This window comes from Myxine glutinosa, chromosome 2 (genome assembly GCF_964187855.1).
Source record: "Myxine glutinosa chromosome 2, kmMyxGlut1.1, whole genome shotgun sequence".
Classification (NCBI taxonomy): domain Eukaryota; kingdom Metazoa; phylum Chordata; class Myxini; order Myxiniformes; family Myxinidae; genus Myxine; species Myxine glutinosa.
Genome location: NC_136262.1, coordinates 53,126,533 through 53,150,176, shown reverse-complemented (window position 1 = coordinate 53,150,176; position 23,644 = coordinate 53,126,533). Strand labels below are relative to the sequence as shown.

Genomic DNA, 23,644 nt, shown 5'->3' with positions numbered 1-23,644 from the left:
GGATGAAGAAGAAAACGAAGAAGACAAAGAAGAAGACCGGCTGGTGCAGGCAATATGAAAATATGATATTTTTTTCAGGCAAACTGAGTAAAATGTAAGATGTTTGTTATTGTGTATTGTGAAGGAGTTCTCCATCTTTTATACCATAAGCTATACATTGGGTAAATGCTCAGATCAGAAACTATAATTTTTCATACACAAAATCAACATTACTCCACTCAGTTTTATAAATGATTGGTAAAAACAGGTAATTTTATATGTTTTCGTATCACTGGACAAACTATCATCAACATCACCATTCACCAACTCCATCAACGTCATCTGAAGTATCACTTGACAAACTACTTTGTGAAAACTCTGAATTACTTCCTGAAAGTTCCAAATCACTTGCTGTATAATCGCTGGAATCGTCGCTGTTTTCGTAATCATTCATGCCCTCTCTTGATGTCGCCATTTTTAAAACAAATGTGAATAAAACCACACCCCACAAGTGAGAATTCATTTTGGCCAATAAACCTGACATTACAAACAAGCTAGATTCTACTTTACAAACAAGCTTCGTCCACTCGATGCCGTTTTCTTCCATGAAATGGTTCACGATATTCATAATGTCCACCGATTTGGTTGTTGTTTTGAGAGGAGAACAGAACAGGAACTCTTCCTTCACAGCAAATCCCGCCAAGTAGCGTGCAAAAACCAGCAATTGACTGCAGCTCGCTATGTCGGTGGATTCGTCGAGTTGCAAGCTGAAACGGCAGCGCGATTCCCGGAGTTCTTGTGTGACCTGAGCCACAATATCCTTTGACATGTCTTCAATTCTGCGCTTGATGGTGTTGTTGCACAGGGGAACACTCTTGAGTTTCTTGGCCTCCTCGGGTCCGCAAACCAAGTTCGCCATCACCACGGCACAGGGCTTTACAAGCGTTTCACTACTCGTATGAGCCTTTTTGTCTTTTGCAATGAGGAGCACTACTTCGTAGGAGGCTTCAAGGATAGGCTTCGTCGACGGTTGGAACCCGTGCCGAGTCAAGCTACCCTTCGCCATGAAGCGAGCTTTCTTGCTTCGGAACACGTCTTCAGAGTCATTCTGATGAGTCGGATGGGTGCTGGCGAGGTGGGCTTTTAGTTTTGATGGCTTCATCGACGCCTCCGCCAGCACTTTGTAACACAGAATGCATTGCAGACGTTCAGTCCCATCCTTCTCCACAAACTTCATGAACCCCCACTTGATGTACGAATCATCGTATTTGTGCTTCTTAGACATCATGGATTGCGGTCTGAATCTGTGAGAAAAAAAAAATATATGATGTTGATATAAATTATATGATATATCAGATTTTATTTCAACAAAAAGTACTCTAGTTTTGACTTTCAGAAACGTCTCACGAACCCCCTGGGATGGACTCACGCACCCCCTGGGGGTTCATGCACCCCAGTTAGGGAACCCCTGAGCTAGAATGTAATACATTCAAAACCAATCATTGAAGGCCATGCTTGACATACCCACATGCCACCACATAGGAACAAACAATACAGATTGTTGAACAATGACGCGGGCCATGATTGTGGCCAACAGCATGTAGACAGTTTAAAAAACTGTTAAAGTACTTTCTGTAATTTAATCTTTTGCTTCAGTAATAATTCCTCCTCTTTTGTTTCCCAATTTTTTATTGTATCCAAAAACAACTGAAATACAGACACGCATGCACATACATTATATAACATCTGGGGAAGAGGCTGGTTTCTTCAATGCTTGCATAAGCTATTGTTATAGTCGCGCCGTTCTTCCGGTTGCCTGGTACAACTACAACGAGGCGCCTCACCAGTCAGCTGAGTCGGCAGTCCCGAGCCGGATTTATGGTGTGAGTCGTCGCTTTTGCCGAATTTCTTTCTCTCGTTGGCGTGCTCACTGAGAATTATGCGTTGTGCGATGGCTGTATCGGTAAAAATGGGTGGTGAGCAAGTAAGCAGGTGCCAATAAAGGGAAAAGCTGTGCAGAGAAGCGATTAAAGTGATAGAGGTGTGTGCTATCCCTCTCCCACACTTCCTTTGAGCATCGTTGGCTGCAGGTGCAGCAAATGCAACGTGAAGTCTGATGCACATAGGCGTACAGGCTGGCCAGGTTGTCGGTATGATGCCCTTGATGTCCAAAATGGACACAGTTGTCTGCAGATGCTGCGCAGTGAGGCCTAAATTGGTGCCACCACCGACTTTCATGGGCACATTTATCCACGATGTAGCGCTGCCCAGGCTGACCTACAGGTGTGTTTTGATATCTGAGTGTCAATCTCATAGCCTTAGCCTAAAAGGCTTCCTCAACAAGGCAGTGAGGATCCATTACCCTGGACAAGGGGCCCATACCAGGTACTGTCAGCCGGAGCCAGCTGAACCCGGGACTCGCATAGGACAGGGACCTGAGGTAGCTAAAAAAACAGCTACCCTGCTACCCTAATTACGGTCTTTCCAATCACGGCCCGAGCCGGATCATGGCTTGGGCTGTAATTTATTTTTTACGACAGATTACAGAGGGTGAAACATTAAAAACAGGGACATTGGGATGGCTGGACGACTGGACGTCGTCTAACTAGACATATAGACGGCACATATCTAATAACACGATTAATTCCTTAATGCTTACTCTAGCCATTAATTAAGGAAATAACTGCTCTATACGAAACATTATTTACCCTTTTAGTTCTAAGAGCCATTTCCACAACACTATTATATTGCACCACTAATATTTCCTAAAAAGGGGACATTACTTTGCGTACCTTCTCTTTTTGAAATGGACCAAAGTGTATTTCATTTTCAAAGGGAATGCTAGGGGGATGGAATAGCCAGCTTAGCCTTCCCTCGTGTGCACACTTAAAATGTGTCTGAGGCACAAATAAGGAAGCTTTTTAGATTTCACACCTTATCATAAAAGTTGCAGTTGCAGAACATGTAATTTCTGCAATGTGATGGTATCCACTCAATGGAGAACAGCATATATCTGTGTTGGTTTTGATCAATAGCGTACTCAATCAAACTGTTGCTCTTTTTATTGGAGGTGCTGTCAGTTGTTCTCTCTGCTCAGTCTCAGCAATACTTCCAGGTGCAGCAGTCTTGCTGGGCTATCTGCTGTGCCAAAAGAGCACACCGCATGGACGCCTCGTCTGCGCCGACAAAGCACGAACCCCCAAACTCCCCTTACTCCACTGAGAAAAACCCACCCCAAGTCTTCCCCACCGTGAGTGATACACCGGAAGTATGATGCTTTGTGTTATTTATACCTGATTTGGACATTTTTACGGCATCAAGTTGTGCTGTTGCAGTCATGACAAAGGCCTGTGACTATATCGATACAATAGCAACCCATACAGTGTTAATATGTGTTCGCTTAGCTTACAAGGAACTTCAACGCAGGAGGAGGCTAACAGGCCCACCAAAGCCTCTATGGTTGCCAACTTGTGGTTGTTTGCCCATGCTCTATCCTTTTCAATTCTGTGCATTGAACAAGGAAGCATTGAAAAATATATTTGGTACGACTTGGCCAGGATTCGAACTGCTGGCCTCCCAGACTCACAGTGGATGCTTTAACCATTACAGTTTGGTTAAAAAGACATTGTTGTCTGCAGGATTATTAGTAACTAGCCGAAACCCGTGGAACATCCACGGAAGGGAGGATGTGGTGTATGGATAGAGTGTACCATTATGGATGGCATAAGGGATTTGCTTGTCCGAGTAAGAGTTAGGAAGAAAGATCAATTTTCACTTGTGCAAAAATGCTACTCACAATTACATCGCCTGTGCGTCGGCCTGTGATTGAGCCAGAGAGTTGGCCTGTGAGTCAACTTCCTTTCCAATGTCTGCAAGAATTGAAATACTGATTGTGAATGTGTAAAATTATATGAAAGAGGAACATGCATATCAATAGACGATGCCATCGAAAAGGAGAGCAGCTGTCAATAGAAAAGGATGTCTGACATCAATTTGACATTATTGCACAGGAAATGACAAATAAAGAAACAGTTCATTTCCATCGGGTAATATTACGATGAGAGATCAGCCGATACCTTTATTATGTCCATCAGCATCCATGGCACTTAGAAAAAAAACGCAGCATCAGCCAGCCGCAGTCAACTATCACGTACCGTCTCGAAGTCAATGCCATCCTTTTATCTCTTCGTATACAAGTACAACTCACTGATCGCAACGTCACTCCATTTAACTTTATTAAAATGACGATAAAGACGTGAAACCCGTGGAACATCCACGGAAGGGATATCGTTCGTCTGTTTTCAGCTCGTTATCTTTAAGCTTCCTTACGTCTCGCCACCTGCTACACCTCTCTGAGTTACGAGGATTTATGCAACGCACCCCGAGTATCGCAACGTCACTCCATTTAACTTTATTAAAATGACGATAAAGACGTTTCCTTATATATCCTAATTTCAAATGTTCAAGGGAATAAAAAAGCTTCCTTACGTCTCGCCACCTGCTACACCTCTCTGAGTTACGAGGATTTATGCAACGCACCCCGAGTATCGCAACGTCACTCCATTTAACTTTATTAAAATGACGATAAAGACGTTTCCTTATATATCCTAATTTAAAATGTTCAAGGGAATAAAAAGACCATTTGGTTCACACCACCCATCACACCACTCGACTGTCCAATCAGCGGACGGCTCGCATCGCCTTCGCCCAGCAGACGTCAATACGATGGTGTCGTAAGATGGCGTCGTATCGGCCGATAATCGGATGCTTTTGGGTCCCAAAGTCGGCGAATTCAGATTTTTCGAGTATGGCTGTACGTGATAAACAAAGAGCACGGTTCATAGATGGAAAATGCATTAGTGCCGTGGGCATCGGGTCACTGGGTGCGGCGTAAAAGGGATAACAAAGTCGAGTCCTTACGGTATTATTATATAGATTGTACACTTTTATGTATGCATTTGGGAGTGGGAGTGGGGGTGGGGTTGAACTGGTGTATACATTAGATTGTGGGAGGACCAATTGATTACATTTTGGTGACGATCCGGATCCGGATCCAGATACGAGAAGCTTTTAAGTGATTTTTCACCATTGAGAAATGGGGATAAAAACGATATATAACATGATATCTCAAAAAGTTGAGGACGGATTGGGATGAAAGTCAGTGGAGATGTGTGTATGACAAGGACCAATTGATTAGATTTTGATGAAGATCCGGATCCATATACGAGAAGTTTTTAAGTGATTCTTCACCATTGAACGATAGGGCCAAAAACTATATATAACATGATATCTCAAAAAGTTGAGGACGGATTGGGATGAAAGTCAGTGGACATGTTGGGTGTATGACAAGGACTAATTGATTAGATTTTGATGAAGATCCGGATCCAGATACGAGAAGTTCTTAATTTTTTTAAGCAATTCTTCACCATTGAACGATAGGGCCAAAAACGATATATACCATGATACTTCAAAAAGTTGTGGATGAGTTATGACAAAAGTCGGTGGATGAGTTATAAGTCGGAGTCGATGAATTAGGTGATAATAACAAGTCGATTCGATTTTGTTTACGCTCTGGATTCAGATCTGGCCTATCAGTGGGATATAGAATGTAAACTGTTCAACCTGGCAGAGGTACGTGCTCTACCAAGTGCCGTTCTAGTTTAGTAAGAAAATGCGAAAGTAAAAGTCCGCATAGAAAGTGGGCAGTATGGGACCTTCATATTATATATGCAAAGGAAGGGATCGGAGTGGTAAATTGAGCAAAGGAAGAGAAGGGAAGGGCATTTGAGAGGAAATGGGGGTTTTGCATCGATAATGTGTGGGATCTTTATGTGTAGACAACTGCATTTTACACTTTTGAGAATTACTGATTATTTGTGGAGACATTTATTAAATCTTTGTGAAAAGAAACGTAATTGCTTGCTGAATCTTTAGCATGGACTGTCAACGTACAGTCTCATTTGGCCACATTTGAGAAGCAACAAAAATTCACACAAACGTTTGCGCTTCTCTGTCCCTCCACATTCAGCCTGGCACACCTGACCCATGGAAGTGCTCTCGATGTGGAAATGTTTTCAGCACATTCTCCTTGCTTGAAGACCACCGCTGCGGTGCCACACAGGACCCGTTGGCCCCTCAGTTTCGGGTGCGCCGGCAACCTGATTGTCATAAGACGAGCCCAGCCAAGGCCACTCCGGAGCAGTTGGCTGAGGCAGTGGTGGGCCTCACGGTGGCGGTGAATCCACAGGAGTCGTGGCCAGGATTTGGTGGCACTTCTGAAGTTGTTTCCTTGTGCTCAGAACTGCAGGAAGCTGGAACTTTCAGCTTAAAAGTAAGTATTGACTGTTATGTCTTGGAACTCCATCTTTCTTCGTGCTTATTTTTAATCTTTATAATCATGATGTTCTGGGTATGATGCACAGAGGTTGACAAGTCCTCAAGAAGAGTTCAATAATACTCAGGGAGAGATTAGGTAACGTTCTTCCAGACTAGGCTTTAGCAGACGTGGCCTGCATGAATTTACTCCAGCACTGTTCCTATGAATTCCAGGTTATTATTTAATCCTATGGGCTGTACATCTTGTTATGCTATGATGTTCCGTTGTTCTCCTTTCATGTTTTTCAATTACTCTTCAGCCTCGATCCATACCCCGTTTAGAATCTCGGGCGGGCACGGGCAACCTGCTCGTTTGATTAAACAAACCATCCAACTTCAACTCTTCAGCTCGGTGAAAACCTAGCCCTTTAGGTATGAAAGAATCTTTAAAAAGCTAAATCTAAACACAGGCAAAAAAACAAGCAAAGGAATAACCAGTATATGAATGACATAATAGGAGAGGAGATAATGTGACGAAAAACAAACATTGAGAGTGAAATGGCATTCCTGATAGCAAAATTCCTAAGTTTGATCACCAGGATAGGACAGTTAGTTTCTGAGATGCCAAAATTGTGACAACTTTCCATCAGATGTGACAGTCCACTTCTGAGAAGCAACACAATAAACTATCCATGGTGTCTCTGACCCAGGGTCGAAAGACAAAGCTGGAAATCATTTGAAGTGATCCATTCCCAAAGAAGGCTAGGGAAGGCTGGCTTCCTTGTCGCAGCTTCTTTGTTGTGCAGTTGCAGCAAGTCTTTTACGCTAGACATGTTGAGTCTATTTTGCATTGATGTGTGTTCTTTGTATTCTGCAGGTAGAGGAGGCCAGTCCCCCAACCCCAGCACCACCTCCCCCCTTGTTAAAGCATGACAGCAGTGCAGGGGTAGATGCAGGTCATCAGGGCGGTGCACAAAATGCTACTGTGGTGGCCCTTGGCTCTCGTCCACGCAAGGCCTTCCCATGTACTGCATGTGCTAAGGTGCAGATTTTTCCTTCTCCCTCCTATTCTTTACCAGATGTCCCCTATATTTTCCTCCCCTCTCCTTACTCCTCCAATCCTTCATTTATTTTCTCCACTCTTCACACAACCATCTACCCAACAAATTCTCCCATATACTTCTCTATTCTTTTGCATTTCTCAATTTTTCATAATTTACACTACCACCTTACCCCAGTTGCATATATAATGTTAGGCCATTATAGCAAAATTCAAAATATAGAAATAGATTAGTTGAGCACATTGTTGACAACTTTTTTCATCTGTACTCTTCCTGGGAAAGCTTAAAGTTCCTGCTCAATGAGACACTAGGAAGTCTAAGTCTCCAGATGAAGATAAGATGAGCTTCCTTCTGACATAAGAATGGCCTATAAAACGACAGAATGATAAAACACACATGTGCATGTGCTAGTTTTGGCATGATAAAGTAAAGTTCCTCTACATGGAGTCATTGGAATGGTACCCCCAGTCCCTGAGCTAAACTGTTACTTGCACAAAGGATTGTATTTTTTTTTTTGGTTTATTTGTTTTTTGTATACAAGTTCGAGGCTCGTGGAAGAGCTCACATTGAGCACAAAAAGACAAACTGACACATAAAACATATGATAAAGGGAGCGGGAGACAAGATGGGGAGAGAGAGGGAAGCACACAAGCACAACATTTGAGAGCAGGGACATCGGGAGATCTGTGGGAGCGAGAGGGCTTGGGGGGGGGGGGGGAGGCGGGTTACGAGAGGTATAAAACACATGGACACTGCGAGGACTTCCAGGAAAGAAGTCAGTATTTCAAAAAAGTGGGTCTGGGGTGAATTAACGGGGGTAGAAAAGATCAAGGTTTTGGATGGGGGAAGATAAGAGATGGCGGTGAACAGCTGTTTTAAAGACCTGGAGGGAGGAATGGGATTGAAGAGAGTGAGGGAGTTTGTTCCAGAGGCAGGAGAAAATAGGAATGAAAGAGTGAAGGTGAATAGAGAGTCTTGATTTTGGCAGTTTAACCATAAGAGGGTTGCAGGCAGATCTTGTGCGACCTATAGGAATATTTGGGGGACAGAGCACAGATAGAGCTGGGGGAGCTAGGCTGGATAGGAGTCGGTAGAAGACAGAAAGACCACCAACCTGCCTGCGGTGAGTGAGTGAAAGGCCCTTGGATTTAGCTTCATCGCGGGAGATTCCAATGATTCTGAAAGCTTTGGTTTCAACAGCGTGAAGCCGGGCTAGGTGTGAGGCTGGAGCACCAGTCCAGAGGGGAGAACAGTATTCCATTGAGCTGCGGAAGAAAGCCTTGTATGTGGTGAGGAGCTCAGATGTGCCAAGGAAGGACTTCGCACGACGGAGGATGCCCAGTCGGCGACTGGCTTTGGAGGCGAGCTTGGAAATGTGGTTTTCCCAGGAAAGATCATGACAGATAGTGAGACCCAAAAGCTTGAGTGAGTGACAGAACTTCGTGGAGAGGGTTGTTGAGAAAGTAGATGGGAGGGTTGTCCAGTCTGTCTTTTTGGAGAGCCTGGTGTTGACTTAGCGGTTAGGGTGCCGGCTTGGGGTCCTAGGATCCTGGGTTCGAATCCCGGTCGATCGCTAAATTAGCACCAGGGGGGTTGACTCAGCCTGTCATCCTTCCGAGGTCGGCAAATTGAATACCAGCTTGCTGGGATGAATGATCCCGGTGTGTACCCCGGTTTAGAATAGGTACACCGTATCCCTGCGCATTGTAAGAGGCGACTAAGGGTTGGCGCCAGGAAGGGCATCCGGCCATAAAAACATTGCCTCAAACAGGGAACCATGATTGGCATGGGGCCCGCAAGGCTAACCCCTGCTCTCGCGGGAAAAATGGCCTTAAAACGATCATTCATTCATTTAATTATAGTAAGAGTGTGAGATTTGTCACGACTGAAAGACATGTTCCACTTGTTTGACCAGTCTGTGATTTTGTCCAGGTCTGCAGAGAGTGAAGAGGCTGCAGACTGCCGATCTGAGGGATGAGGTATGGAGCGGCAGAGAGTGGAGTCATCATGAAAGAGATAGAGAGCTAGGCTGGATAGGAGTCGGTAGAAGACAGAAAGACCACCAACCTGCCTGCGGTGAGTGAGTGAAAGGCCCTTGGATTTAGCTTCATCGCGGGAGATTCCAATGATTCTGAAAGCTATGGTTTCAACAGCGTGAAGCCGGGCTTGGTGTGAGGCTGGAGCACCAGACCAGAGGGGAGAACAGTATTCCATTGATCTGCGGAAGAAAGCCTTGTATGTGATGAGGAGCTCAGGTGTGCCAAGGAAGGACTTGGCACGATGGAGGATGCCCAGTCGGCGACTGGCTTTAGAGGCGAGCTTGGAAGTGTGGTTTTCCCCGGAAAGATCATGACAGATAGTGAGACCCAAAAACTTGAGTGAGTGACAGAACTTCTTGGAGAGGGTTGTTGAGAAAGTAGATGGGAGGGTTGTCCAGTCTGTCTTTTTGGAGAGACATAGTAAGAGTGTGATGAACCTGGTGTTGGCTTAGCAGTTAGGGTGCCGGCTTGGGATCCTCGGATCCTGGGTTCGAATCCCGGTCGATCGCTGAATTAACGCCAGGGGGGTTGACTCAGCCTGTCATCCTTCCGAGGTCGGCAAATTGTGTACCAGCTTGCTGGGATGAATGATCCGGGTGTGTACCCCGGTTTAGAATAGGTACACCGTAATCCTGCGCATCGTAAGAGCGTGACCAAGGGTTGGCGTCAGGAAGGGCATCCGGCCATAAAAACATTGCCTCAAACAGGGAACCATGATTGTCATGGGGCCCGCAAGGCTAACCCCCGCTTTAGCTGGGAAAATGGCCTCAGTCTCAGTCTTGAGAGTAGAGAGATATTGTTTCCTGGCTCTCCTGAGGGTGGACACACTTGTTCCAAGCATTGTGAAAGGACCTGAGAATGCCTTCAGTTGGATTGGCCTTCCATGAGGTGAAGGCAAGTTGCTTCAGGGCAACTGCCTCACCACAAGCTTCAGTGTACCATGGACGGGAGGTAGGGTATGACAACTGAAGACGAGATGGGATAAATCTGTGCACGAGAGAGAGCAGTTTACTTTGGAAGAATTCCCAGGAAGAGTTGATGTCAGAGGCAGTAGAGATGGGAGACCAGTCCAGATGATTGATGTCTGCTTGAAGACTGAGCCAGTCAGCCTGAGTGAAATGCCAGACTCGTCGGCGCTGAGGAGGCTCTCTGAGAATGGCCAGAGAGATGTCCACTTTAACAAGGAAATGATCAGAAGAACCGATTGGAGCAGAAGAAGAGCAGCAGACATTTGCAGGGAAGTTAGTCATTACCAAGTCTAGAAGAGAAGATACTCCATTGACTGAGATCCGGGTCAGCAAATTTACAGATTGTGTCAGTCCCAGTGAGTCGCAGAAGTCCTTTGCTGAGGTGCCATGGCTGGTGTGAGAGAAACCCACACCCAGCCAGCTGTCATGATGACAGTTGAAGTCGCCACACATGAGGAAGAGAGAGTTGGGATGAGTGGATAGAAGTTGGTCCATGTTGTCAGACAGGAAGATGTAAATGGAGTCATTACTGTTTGGAGGACGGTACAGAACACATATGAACAAAAGGTGGGAGCAGAGAGGAAGCCGTAGCCAGAGGTACTCCTGGGGGTGGGGTGGAGAGAGGACAGTGCAAGGAGAGTGAGGAAGAGAGTTTTTGATAAAGATAGCAACCCCACCACCAGAACGAGGCTCAGGTCTATCATACCGGAGGAGGGAGTAACCAGGAGGAGATATTGAGGAATCAGCGACATCTTGAAGGAGGAAAGTTTCTGTTAAGCAGATTACGTCTGGTTTGTCAGAAGCAACCTGTATGGAGAGGTCAATCAGGTTTGATCGAAGGCCCTGGATGTTTGAGGTCCATACCATTAAGGAAGAAGGAGGGGGAGCATCGGATACAGGACAGGACAGGGGAGGGGCAGGGTAAGATGAGGGGTGAGAGGGGGAGGTAGGGAGAGCTGTTGATAGTGTGTGTCAGAGATTGCAGAAGAGTTAGGAGAAAGGGAAGGATGCGGAGGACAAAAGGTTTGATGGTGAAGGGAAGAGGCATAGTGAGGGTTTGTTTGAGGTGGGGGGTGGGGGGGCAGAGCACAGTCGAAGGTTGGAGGAGGTGTAAGTATGTGATGGAAGGGAGAGGAAGTGGGGAGGAGGCAGCTTTGAGGAGGAGGGGGAGGGGGTAAAATTGGAGAAATATAGTCGGGGGGAAGTTTTGAAGGGGAGGGGTGAGTGGGGAGATTTAGAAGGGAGGGGTGAGGGGGGAGTTTAGGAGGGGAGGTGGGAGAACTGAAAGGGAGGGTTGTGGGGGGAGTTTTGGAGGGGAGGGGTGAGGGTGGAATTTAGGAGGGGTAGGGTGAGGGGGGAGTTTAGAAAGTGGATGATTCATGAAAAACGAGCATTTATTACAAACTGGGTTTATTGTGATTTTTAACTCAGAGATCTGTTTGAAAACGATAGGGGAGGTTTTGAAATGAAGGTGAGTTTAGAGAATGTAGAAAGGAATGACTGTAAGAGGTTGAATTTTTTTTTGAAATGGAATGATATGATGAGGAAATTGAAAAAAACCTTTTAAATAGGAAGAAAAATAGCATGTTGTAATAAACCACTGAATAAAACACTGCAGGGCAAAGTTTAAACATGTCAACAAAACTGTGAAAAAAGAATCTGGGAAAGGTCCCTGAAGTAAGGGCATGGATCATAGAAAGGAGAAAGGCTTAAATGAGATGGAGGAAACTAGAATTGGAAAGGCGAGTATTGGCTGGAGATGGAAGGAAGAGGTGGAAGAAAAGGAGATAAAGGGGACGGGGCGAGACAACAGCACACGTTGCGAGGAGAGAAGGAAATAATAATCGAATTTTTTTTTTTTTTTTGTATTTAAAACGTTAGACAAAGGGTAGATGTTCGGGGAAGATAGGGGGAGAAGAAAAAATCGAAGAAATAAGCAATACAGTGAAGGAAAGAACTTAAATTCACAAAACACCGATGGGGGGAGGAAAGCCTAGAGAGACCAGGCCGCGCACGCGTTGCGAACAGAAAACGATTAATTATACACAAGGTTGCACGAATTGCAAACCAACACTAACTAGAAACACACCGTAACACATACACAATAAAATAACGAGTGGAAATTTGACAAAGACACGAATGGGGTAATACTTTAACTTTGATGCCTTGCAGAGGTCGAAATCGCTTCCTCACTCGAGAGACCGGAAGCGGAAGTCCCAAATTGTATCATGGGATAGCTGGTGAAATTTTCAGTTAAGTAATTGGGATTACCAGGTTTCATTAAAATGACAGGTGCATTTTGGACAAATGCCAAAGAGCACTCTATTGGGTGACATTGTTCACAGGTCTTCGTGAGTGTTGAAAAGCTGCGAGTGCACTCGTATGCACACACAGGCGAACGGCCATTTGCCTGTACGTCATCTGGTTGTTCCAAGGCCTTTGTATCAAAGTACAAGCTGTTGAGGTGAGATGGATTTGGCATTAACTGTTCTGTTTGTGAGCATGTGATTTATGATTCATCATATCCTTTTCCCTTTACAAAAAATAATGGTCTTTGCTTGCTGGCACACAGGCATGCAGCCACGCACTCGCCTGATAAGACTCATGCCTGCCCTTGCTGTGGCAAGACCTTCCACCGCAAAGACCACCTCAAGAACCACCAGCAAACGCATGATCCTCACAAACTGGCATACCGCTGTGACTCTTGTGGCAAAAAGTACCACACCAAGCTCGGCTTCCGCCGGCACCTGGCGTTGCATGCCGCTGCCTCGGGTGACCTTACTTGTCGAGTGTGCGGTCGCTCCCTTGAGTGCACTGCGGCATTACTACAGCACCTCAAGGTGAGTATTATGTCCGTCATTCAACATATGCCTCATTTCTCCTGAACAGACCGGAACTCATCCGAACCTGATCCCCAGGGTCCGTGATCGCATTAGCAAGTCGAGTACTTGAGGCAAATAAGGAAGATGTTATTTTGACATCTATAACTCTCGTATCCGATTCCTGTGCAGTCTATTGATAATACCATCAGAAATTAATTACCTTTCTGTCGCCATCCAGTCATTTTCATTACCATTCATTTTTACCTCGAGCCAAAATCGTAACCTTTTTCCTAATCCTAATCCTAACCCCTAATGTTTATCATGACATTTATACTAATCCTAAGCAAAACAGTTCTAACACTAACCCTTGCACTGATCTTGTAGTAGATGAGCCAGACCAGATTTATCTTCCACAAGGAGTAGCAAGACACCACTGTGTTTTCCGTTAGACTAGTACCTGGAATGTCTAAAATATATATGATGGACGTCTGAGATCCACAGCTAAACACGTGTTTGGTGGCCATTTTCCAATATGGCCACCTATTTGTAACATATCTCAGAAAGTTAGCTGGAAATTTAAGTTGGTTGATCTGAGGCATATGCAACTCAACATGATTGAGAACAAAAAGTTGGATTTGCCATTCAGATAAGGAATAAAAATCCACTTGCTAGGATTGCTGTAGATCAGACCACTGAGGAAATGTTGAATAAAGATCAACAGACTGCAGGCGGAACACGTGGCTTCAGTCTCAAACCAGGTACAGTTTCTCACTATTATCTCACCGCTGAGCATCAGTCATATAGACTTCGGGAAGGCCTGCAAAAAAGAGAGATACTAATGATGGTGCTTCCTTGGTCGACTTCCTGGAGAACAACAGGGGAAACCCATTCGGCAAAGATCCATCGGATCTTATGAGTACAGTCGGACCCCGACATTAGCAGGGGACACGTTCCTGGAAAATTCCACAAATGTTGAATCCATAAATGTGGGGACATTGTGTGAATGGCAAAAGGGGGGATAGGTTCCCAGCAGTTCGTGATTCATCAGGGTAAATTAAAAATCCCATGAAAAACCATGAATACACCCGTAAAAACTGTGAATACGCGGAGCACAGGACTGCAAATGTCGAAGCAAAACGCGAATACGCCCATGGAAAACCACGAATGCCGTAGCAAGCGGCGAATACGCCCGCAAAAACCACGAATATTGAAGCCAGCCGTCAATACGCCCGCGAAAAACCACAAATGTCGATTGGCATGGTGGGGGATGGTTTACGCGAACATGCAGCTGTTTCACACTTGCTTGTAAGCTTGAAGGATGATACGGTATTCTGTATTATCTTAAGAAGATAGATATTGAGTTCAAATTGCATTCCGCATCCGTGTCAGTACTGGTATCATAACCTTGTGTTAGAATTTTATTGGTTCACGAGTTATCAAACTGAGTGACCACTATATTCGTCATGGGTGTGAGTCTGTGTGTCTGTCTGTCCACATCATAACTACCCGATGATATCATCCGATCTTGATGAAACTTGGGTGGGAGGTTGATATCATGATCTAGTTGTGTCCTGCCTAGAGTGGGCGTATTGCACCCATTATGGGCGGAGCCACGCCCGAAAAAGATGTCTTTTTAGGGGGTAATCGAGTTCAAGCTACATCTTCTCCGAGGGAGTTGGTGGAATCTGACAGGGGTTTCGGTATTTGGTTAGGCCAATGTCATGTGTCTAGCCCCACGGAGCTAAATTTTTCATTTTCGCCCCAAGGTCACGGTCATAAGGTCACGAAATTTAGAAAAGTCGATTTTTGATGGTTTTATTACATTCGCTTCCTGATAGGGTGAAATGTCGTACATGATCTTATATTATCACCGACATCATGAAATACAAGTTTTCCAACAAATTTCAGAATCTTCGACCTTTGACCTTTGAAGGTCACAAAGGTCAAATTTTCAAAGTTGTTGGAATGGAACCGAATTTTCGGTATTGTGTAGCTAACTAACCTCATCACTGATTATACATTATTTTCTATCTCATTTAGAGGTCAGTAACCTTCGTTTTGACATTTCCAGGCCAGCACCACAGACAATTACGTACAGCTGGCTCTTAAAGGCCTGCGCACACAGCGCATTGGGGCCCTTTGTAAATAGGGAAGTACACCCGCATGTCGGGGGCCGACACCTGCCACGTGGGCCCCCGACCCCTCAGTCCGGGCCTGTTTCGGTTATAGTCCGTCCTTTGTCATTGAATACCGCTCACTCCTGAACCATCGTCTTCTCCTGACTTGTTGTCCCCAGTCGCACCGTGGAGCGAAAGCGGGACTATGGTTTTCCCCTCCGTCCGTCCGTGTGTCTGTCCGTCCGTCCGTGTGTGCATGCTTGCGTACGTGCGTGCATGCGTAAGTGAAGGACCGCATTCAAATTTGGTGTGTGGGTGTACCTAGGCATAAGGAAGAACCCTATTGAAAATTGGGTTGCCACTTCAAAATCCAAGATGGCCACCGCCATGTATGTCTGAACCTTGTGAGCGGAATATCTTGAAAAATAAGCGAAGTACCAACTTCTAATCTGGTGTGTGGGTGTATCTAGGCACAAGGAAGAACGCTATTGAAAATTGGGTCGCCTCGTCAAAATCCAAGATGGCCGCCACCATATATATGTCTGAACCTTGTGAGCGAAATATCTTGAAAAATAAGCGAAGTACCAACTTCTAATCTGGTGTGTGTGTGTGTATCTAGGCATAAGGAAGAACCCTATTGAAAATTGGGTGCCACATCAAAATCCAAGATGGCCGCTGCCATGTATGTCTGAACCTTGTGAGCGGAATATCTTGAAAAATAAGCAAAGTACCAACTTCTAATCTGGTGTGTGGGTGTATCTAGGCAGAAGGAAGAACGCTATTGAAAATTGGGTCGCCACGTCAAAATCGAAGATGGCCACCACCATATATATGTCTGAACCTTGTGAGCGAAATATCTTGAAAAATAAGCGAAGTACCAACTTCTAATCTGGTGTGTGGGTGTATCTAGGCTTAAGGAAGAGCCCTATTGAAAATTGGGTCGCCACGTCAAAATCCAAGATGGCCGCCGCCATGTATGTCTGAACCTTGTGAGCGGAATATCTTGAAAAATAAGCGAAGTACCAACTTCTAATCTGGTGTGTGGGTGTATCCAGGCATAAGGAAGAACGCTATTGAAAATTGGGTCACCACGTCAAAATCCAAGATGGCCACCTCCATGTATGTCTGAACCTTGTGAGCAAAATATCATAACATAGCATGTTTTCTGCGTCTTCCACTTTGTCAACTCACATCACTTCCCCGACGGGGGACCTAGGCGTAACGCTTGTTTTATTTTATATTCAAAATAAAAGTTAATTTTTACTTACGTTCCATGAACGAGCTTTGCTGATCGGCACAATATTTACACTATATTACAGGGGAGAGAATGAATGAATGAATGAATGATCGTTTTAAGGCCATTTTCCCCGCTAGAGCAGGGGTTAGCCTTGCGGGTCCCATGACAATAATGGTTCCCTGTTTGAGGCAATGTTTTTATGGCCGGATGCCCTTCCTGGCGCCAACCCTTAGTCGCCTCCTACGATGCGCAGGGATACGGTGTACCTATTCTAAACCGGGGCACACACTGGGATTTCCCTGAGCTATACATTAATCGTGTGCAGACTAAAGGAATCATGACACTTAAAACTAGTTAATAGACTTGTTATTAAATAAACACTCACGGTTCCCAATCAAAAACAAATGATAAAATAATTATGTAAGAAACCAAGCAACTTCCCACGTCATATCCCATCTATAATCTTTTTCTCCCCTTCCTCTCCTCCCCATACAGAGAGAGAGATCGTCTCTGTGAACCAGGCTTTATCCTTAAACAGAAAATACTAACAATATTAATCTGAGATCCAAAGCCATAGGTGAAAAGGGATAATCAACCAAGTACCAAGTAAATCCGTGGGTGGGCGGGAAATTTTTTTTGCTCCCGTGAAAAACTGCCAATACACAGGAAACGGGGCCGCAAATGTCAAAGGTGGTCAGGTCGCATTTTATCAACCACGACAAATACGCGGAACCCGTAAATGTTGGTACCATGAATGTCTGGGTCCGACTGAATTTCCATTGGGGCAGTTGCTTCCCATGATGTTTCATAAGGGAGAAGAGGCATATAAAGATTTCCAAGAGCAGTGGCTTCAAAAGGGTGACTCTTTCCACAACACAATAAAGAAGCTTAAAGTGAAAACCTTCAGTGAGATGAGAAAGAAAACAGTCAAAGGTACAAACAAAGAAACAATCTTGATTGCTGATTGAAGGATGTTTGGGAACATTGTCCTCATTGCCCAAAACAGAAAACACAAAATGCGCAATGTCCTATGTCACCCACCTAGCCCTTTGCCTTGGGCACTAGCAAACACTGACGGTACTATGAAGAGAACGAATAAAGCTGTTCTGTCGAAACACCTAGAGAGCAAAGTATCACCAGCTGAGGAAGTACCTCATCCATGTGCTACACTCATTGATGCAATGGGACTCATCCAGAAACTTCAGGGTGAGAATCACACATTCAATGAACTCTCACAACAATAATAAGTACATGTTATAAAATGTCGTTTTTCCCGTGTTTCACTTAATTTGACATCCTCATTGAGACTCAGATAAATATGCAATATGTTTGTGAAATGCAACATGCTGTCTTTTAATTAAAGCCATCAGCGAAGTGACGGGTAGGCACAACTAGTTTACCCTAATCCAAACCTCTGCCTGACCTAAACGCAAACCTTTTCTCTGACCCTAATCCAAACCTCTGGCCTGACCCAAACCCAAACCTTTGCTCTGACCCTAATCCAAACCTCTGTTCTGACCCTAACCATAATCTTTGCTCTGACCCTAAACCTAACCTTTTCCCTGACCCAAACCCAAACCTTTGCTCTGACCCTACACCTAACCTTTTCCCTGACCCAAACCCAAACCTTTGCTCTGAACCTAAACCTAACCTTTTCCCTGACCCTAATATGTGTAACACGTCTTTGTGAGTATTAAGGACTGTAACAATGTGGGCACAGCCCAAACTTGACTTAAAGAGAAAACATATCATTAGTGACAAACATCATACCAACAGACACAATTATTTTATGGAATCAGCTGACATGCTTTCTGTTGTTCTGGATTTGTCAGGCGCACGCAAGCAAGCCAGCCAGCAGCGGCCATCGCGAGAAGCGACACCAATGTGATCAGTGTGGCCGGCAGTTCTACACACGTAAAGATGTTCGCCGACACTTGGTGGTGCACACCGGCCGTAAAGACTTTGCCTGCACTGTTTGTGGCCAGCGCTTTGGCCGTAAGGACCACCTGACACGCCACGCAAAGAAGAGCCACGAGCAGCAGGGTCTCCCAGCTTCCCCAATGCTCCTGCCTCTTGCAAATGCCCCCATTGTTACTTTGCCTTCCTTACTAATGACGCAAACACCATTGCCGCCTCACAGGTTCCTGACGAGCTACAGTGCTATTAGTTGCCCTCAGCGAGCTGCACCACCTCAACAACCCGAACGATATCAGGTGCTTGATGTACTCCTTAGTCAGGGCAAGTCTTCTCATCCAAATGAGCCTTGTGGTTCGAAGAGTGTAGAGGTGGTTGGGGAGAGGCCTGTGGAAGCTGTTGAGGAAGAAGATAATGATGAAGATGAAGAAGCTCCCAGTGGGCTAGACATTGCACAGCTTCTAGGTTTTCTGCCTTTGCCAGCCCCATCAGGTGATGGCATTGGAGGGTCAGAATATCTTTCTGGAGAGCTGAGCCCTTGTGATCCTGAACATGTGCAGTCTGCAGAGACCCCCCAGTCACTGTCACCCAGAGAATATGCCACAACGGCATCAACATTGCCTCGCTTCCACCAAGCTTTTCAGTAGCCGCTGACCCTCTCGTCACCACAATCTTGTACTATCAATACGGCAGCATGCCTTGGTGGGTCAGGCTATCTTATTGTCTAAAATGTCTTTATCTTCATCCGACTGAAAATTTGATTATTAATTTATCTCTACATGACAATCCGACTTTCTGTTGCAAAGATAGGCTTTGGCTGATGTTGTTCCAAGATGAAGGCCATTTTACATAGTAAGGTGCCTTTGCTGGGAGAATGTTGAACTGTGAAGATGAAGTTAAGGTCCATACTGGTTCAAGCCAAAAAAATTCTGTTGAATCTCGTCAACAGAAGAGTATATACCGGCAGCTATATTCTTACCTTAGTTTGCGAGTAACTAAGTTGTGATGTTGTGGCATGTACTTTCTTCTCCGTTAAATCGTCCGTATATGCCTTAACACACAAATCTTCATGCTATACTGCATTTGAAATTGCCAAAATGTGCCTGTCACATCGACATTCATATTGGACATAATGAGACCGTTGGTTTTCTGAAAGGAGAAGGATGTTTAGTGCAGAATAGACCTTTCAAAAAACAGAGTGGAATATAACGAAAGAGGTTCTTCTTCGTCTCTTTTGCAGACGTTTGATTCATGAGGTTGGGCAGCCAACTGCATTGTAATTGCACTTGCCAAATGCAGAAAGGGCAGAGAATGTTTGAATCTCTCATGTTCTTTCACCGCCCTGTCGAACACCAGCAAAGTTTAGTTATTCAATCCGAGCCCTAAAGAGGAGGTGCAGAAGTTGCCTTTTGAGAATTGGCACCGAGTTAGAATGTTGTACTTGTTAGCGGCACTAGCGGTAGCCGGGCACAGCCATTCACACAGTGCAGAAGAAAGTGTAGCAGGTGTTATTGGCCCGACACTAACCAGCCAGCTACCAGGCCGTAGTAGTGAGATTTCTGCTCCAGCAGTTGCTGTGATGGTTTTGTAGATGTAAAGGGTACACTGAGCAGACTGCTATATTTTTGTACTTGGCAGAGTATTTCTAGAAGATATATATTATATATATATATATATTTATATATATATATATATATCTAAATATATAAATCTATTATATATATATATATATATAAATACGGTATAGATAGTATTTAGTGACACATTTATGACTATGACTAGGATTGTATTTTTATCCTATCCTTGTAATAGTACTTAGCTTTATTGTAAGTTTTTTCCGAGTGGGATGGGGTGGGTGGGTGAGTTGGAGGGGGGGGGGGGGGGGGGGATGGGGTAGTTTAGAGAACTGAAATGAAAGGAGAAAATTAGGTGAAGCGCTTACTTACCTTTTAAAGGATTCTTTTTTATGTGCACCCTACCAAGTAGCAGTGGTTTGTGTTTCCTCTCACAGCAAGGGTTAGCAAAGAGCTGGACTCGTACCCGCAGCCCTGAGAACCCCACGAGGGGAAACGCTTTATTTCTGTGTGAATTGCCATCATGGTTAAGAAAGCGTGACTTAAGTCTGTCTAACCTGGCAATCGTGCGCATAGACACTATGGAGTGGAAATGATTCGTACTTGGCATTGACATGAGGGTTTCCTTTGTGGCAGATATGTACTTGATTAACCCTTATAAAATGAGAGGTCAGAGAATTATGGTTGATCAATTTTGGGACAAAGCGACACTCAATTGTTGCATTCATGCCATTGATTTAGACACGCGGTTTTTACCGTTTATAACATCCAGTTTTTCCAGCACTTTATAATAGAGAGTTGGCTGTATTGTCCAACAAGTCAGCGCAACTTTGGAAGAATGTAATACTACCCCAGGGCGTTTTGTTTTGTTCTTCTTTCCAATTGACATCCCTCTTACACTTATGAACATAGTTTGTCAACAAGGAAACGCTGGGATGTTGGATGACAATTCTGAAACCACTCAATACATTTTATGAGAAGTCTTACTCGCTAGGCCTTCTCTTCCTGAGTTGATTATCCTGAAGTCCTGCTTCGTTGCCAAAGCTCACAGTTTATAAGGTGTTGGTTCCTGTTTCCACTACATGTGATGATAAAGCTGACTGGGTATGTTGGATGTTTTCTTCCAATCAAAAGCCAGGAAAATTATGACAATCCACCCTTGTTTGAGTTGCTTGGTGGTGCAGGTGGTTAAAGCATAGTTTGCATTGCCTTCACTGGGTGGGTTTGATTTCCTGGTGCTGCTCAGAAGCCTGGCCCACATCGGAGATGGGCACCACCGGATCAATTTTCTCACAACAACGCCACGGTGGCATCCCGACGACCTTCATAAGATTACGGGACCAACACCGCCACCGTTCTTTACCACTTCATTGATTGGAGAGGAAAGAAAATTGCGTAGAATGGTAATCGACGAGAGGAAAATTCTGCGTATCCAGTCAGCCCAATAAAGCCGTCCGGCTTAACGCGCCCACTGGTGGTTAGTATAGGGTGTGTACTTGCAAAGTTAATAGTCACAAGTGCTTCACGTATCATCCCGAGGAAACCTTCATATCCAGCTTCTCTCCGCACTTGTGAATCGAGCAAGTTTTTGTTTTTTTTGTATGGATTCATTTAACTATCACAGTACAAATCTACCTGATAAATTATGCTTATGTAAGTAGTAAATTTCATCATGTTTACACATGTCTGCAGAACCAATCTTGGTATGACAGGCGCATAGTTCTCAGATTTTACTCCGTGATGGTGCAGTTTATCAAGCAATCTGTTGCGTTTTGGTGCACGGCTGTTCTTAAGACCACGTTTCTTCCCTTCTTGAGTACACCATTTCTTAATGGATAAAGAGCTGTCGGAGTTGCACGACGGTCGGTGAAAAATGACTTGTGAAAGACGCGACATCATCTGAGTGCTTTGCAAGCTTTTATCCATAATAATTAATCAATCATGGCCTTTTTGCTCAACAATAAGGAAACTAATAATCCTAGTCAAAGTAAAAGAGTAATTTCTTCTGAAGATTCCTTGGATATTGATTACTTTTTTTTCTTTTCTTCAAATTATGTGTTACGTTGATGGTCCCAGATGAGGCCGATCAAAAAATATTTGTTGCCAATTCTGAGCAGAAATTATATATTGGGTCAATAAGTCAGGAATATATTATTTTTTTTGGAAAAGTTTTTATTGGGGAAACATACCCATTGTGTAGCAATATTTAAATGCACACTTGTAGTGTCCATAACTAATCGTAACCACAGTAATCGCCCCACAAACCAAACTTCCTCCTGTCCCCCAAACCCTCCTCCTCCCCGTCCTCCCCCTTGCTAACTTCGCTGTTGTAAAAACTGGATTTCCCGTGTGATGCACCAATCTTTTAGTCCTCGTTCAGTTATGGAGTAACTCATTGCCGCTCCTCTTAATTTTTTCTTTTAAATTTCCAAAGCAAAAACTTTCAATTTACAAGTATTGCCTTATATGAAAAACTACAATGTTATTTCCCACTAAAATACATTCTATTCATGTGAGTTTTGTGGGAAGACTGGTACGTTGTGTGCTGGTTGTCGGACAATGACCTGAATGCAGGTGGGGGTTTTTTGTCCCAAGGGTCACTGAAGTATCACGAATAATCGAGATTGTGCAGAAAATCTTGCGTCATTCAGGATTTCTTTTGGCCTAAGAGCAAGTAGGTTTTTGAAGCTGAGATTGTTGAGAAGGGCGAGTCTCTTGCAGAAAATCTCAAACTGTATCGACTCGTCATCTTGTGTTAAAGTTTACACAGTAAAGCATTTCATTTGATCGGAACATTATTCCATCGCACCTTGCTCATTCGTTCAGCTTTAGAAATTGCTGCCTTCCCAGAAATGATTTTTTTTTTACTTGCCCTCATTAATATTGAAGTGCTGGTGCATTTTGTGAGAATGTTAGGAGCAGCCTTAACTCATAGACCGAATGGGAGAGCAGTTAAAATGTTGCTCACAAGGCAGGAAGTCTTTCTTGTCGAGAAACCCAATAATCCACGGGATGATTAGGGGCAATATTTAAATCTATCCTACGTGAAGGAGATACCATTTGGATTACGATAGATTTTCGACTGTTCAGAGGTTCATTCAGTCGTCTATCGTTGACCTTCGACGGAGTTCCGTCAATCAGAGGCCACTGCATGTGGCTGTGATCCGTCTGCCTGAGTGCCTTGAGATTTTTCTCTGGTTTTTGAACAAAAGCACCGCTGCTATTTCAGATATGGTTCATTTTCTTTATTCACTACCTCGTCTGCTTCCTCCAAACGCTCCCCGTTTCCACTTTTGTAACAACCGACTAATGTATGAGAGATTATTAAGTATAAGCTGATGGTGTTATTTGTTAAAGGAATTATTTTCGGAACTGTAAAGGAGCATTTGTTTTTTGTCCCATTATTTCAGGCAAGCTTCTTATAACATACGTGCCGTGTGCTTCTGACAAGTTTCTATAACTTCTCTCAGAGCGCGTTTCTACAGCAGGTTCAACGTGGGAACGATTTTACGGCTATAACGTTTTTGGCCAAAAGCTTCTCTGTGTGCGTGTGGGCGTGCGCGCGCATCATTCATTTGGTGACCTTTTAAATTGTTGCACCAAACATATTGTAATTTT

The 23,644-nt window shown here is 44.3% G+C and overlaps 1 protein-coding gene across 1 annotated transcript in view; it reads left to right on the top strand.

Annotated features, from left to right (window-relative positions):
* Positions 1–20,236, top strand: part of PLAG1 (PLAG1 zinc finger) — a 39,941-nt gene extending 19,705 nt beyond the window's left edge. Inside the window, exons 2-7 of the mRNA XM_078773305.1 lie at positions 3,095–3,229; positions 6,008–6,310; positions 7,172–7,336; positions 12,708–12,826; positions 12,935–13,202; positions 18,371–20,236. Coding sequence (XP_078629431.1) covers positions 3,143–3,229; positions 6,008–6,310; positions 7,172–7,336; positions 12,708–12,826; positions 12,935–13,202; positions 18,371–19,099 — 1,671 coding nt within the window. The 5' untranslated portion in view covers positions 3,095–3,142 and the 3' untranslated portion in view covers positions 19,100–20,236. The remainder of the gene's footprint in view (positions 1–3,094; positions 3,230–6,007; positions 6,311–7,171; positions 7,337–12,707; positions 12,827–12,934; positions 13,203–18,370) is intronic.
* Positions 20,237–23,644: the final 3,408 nt, after the last annotated feature.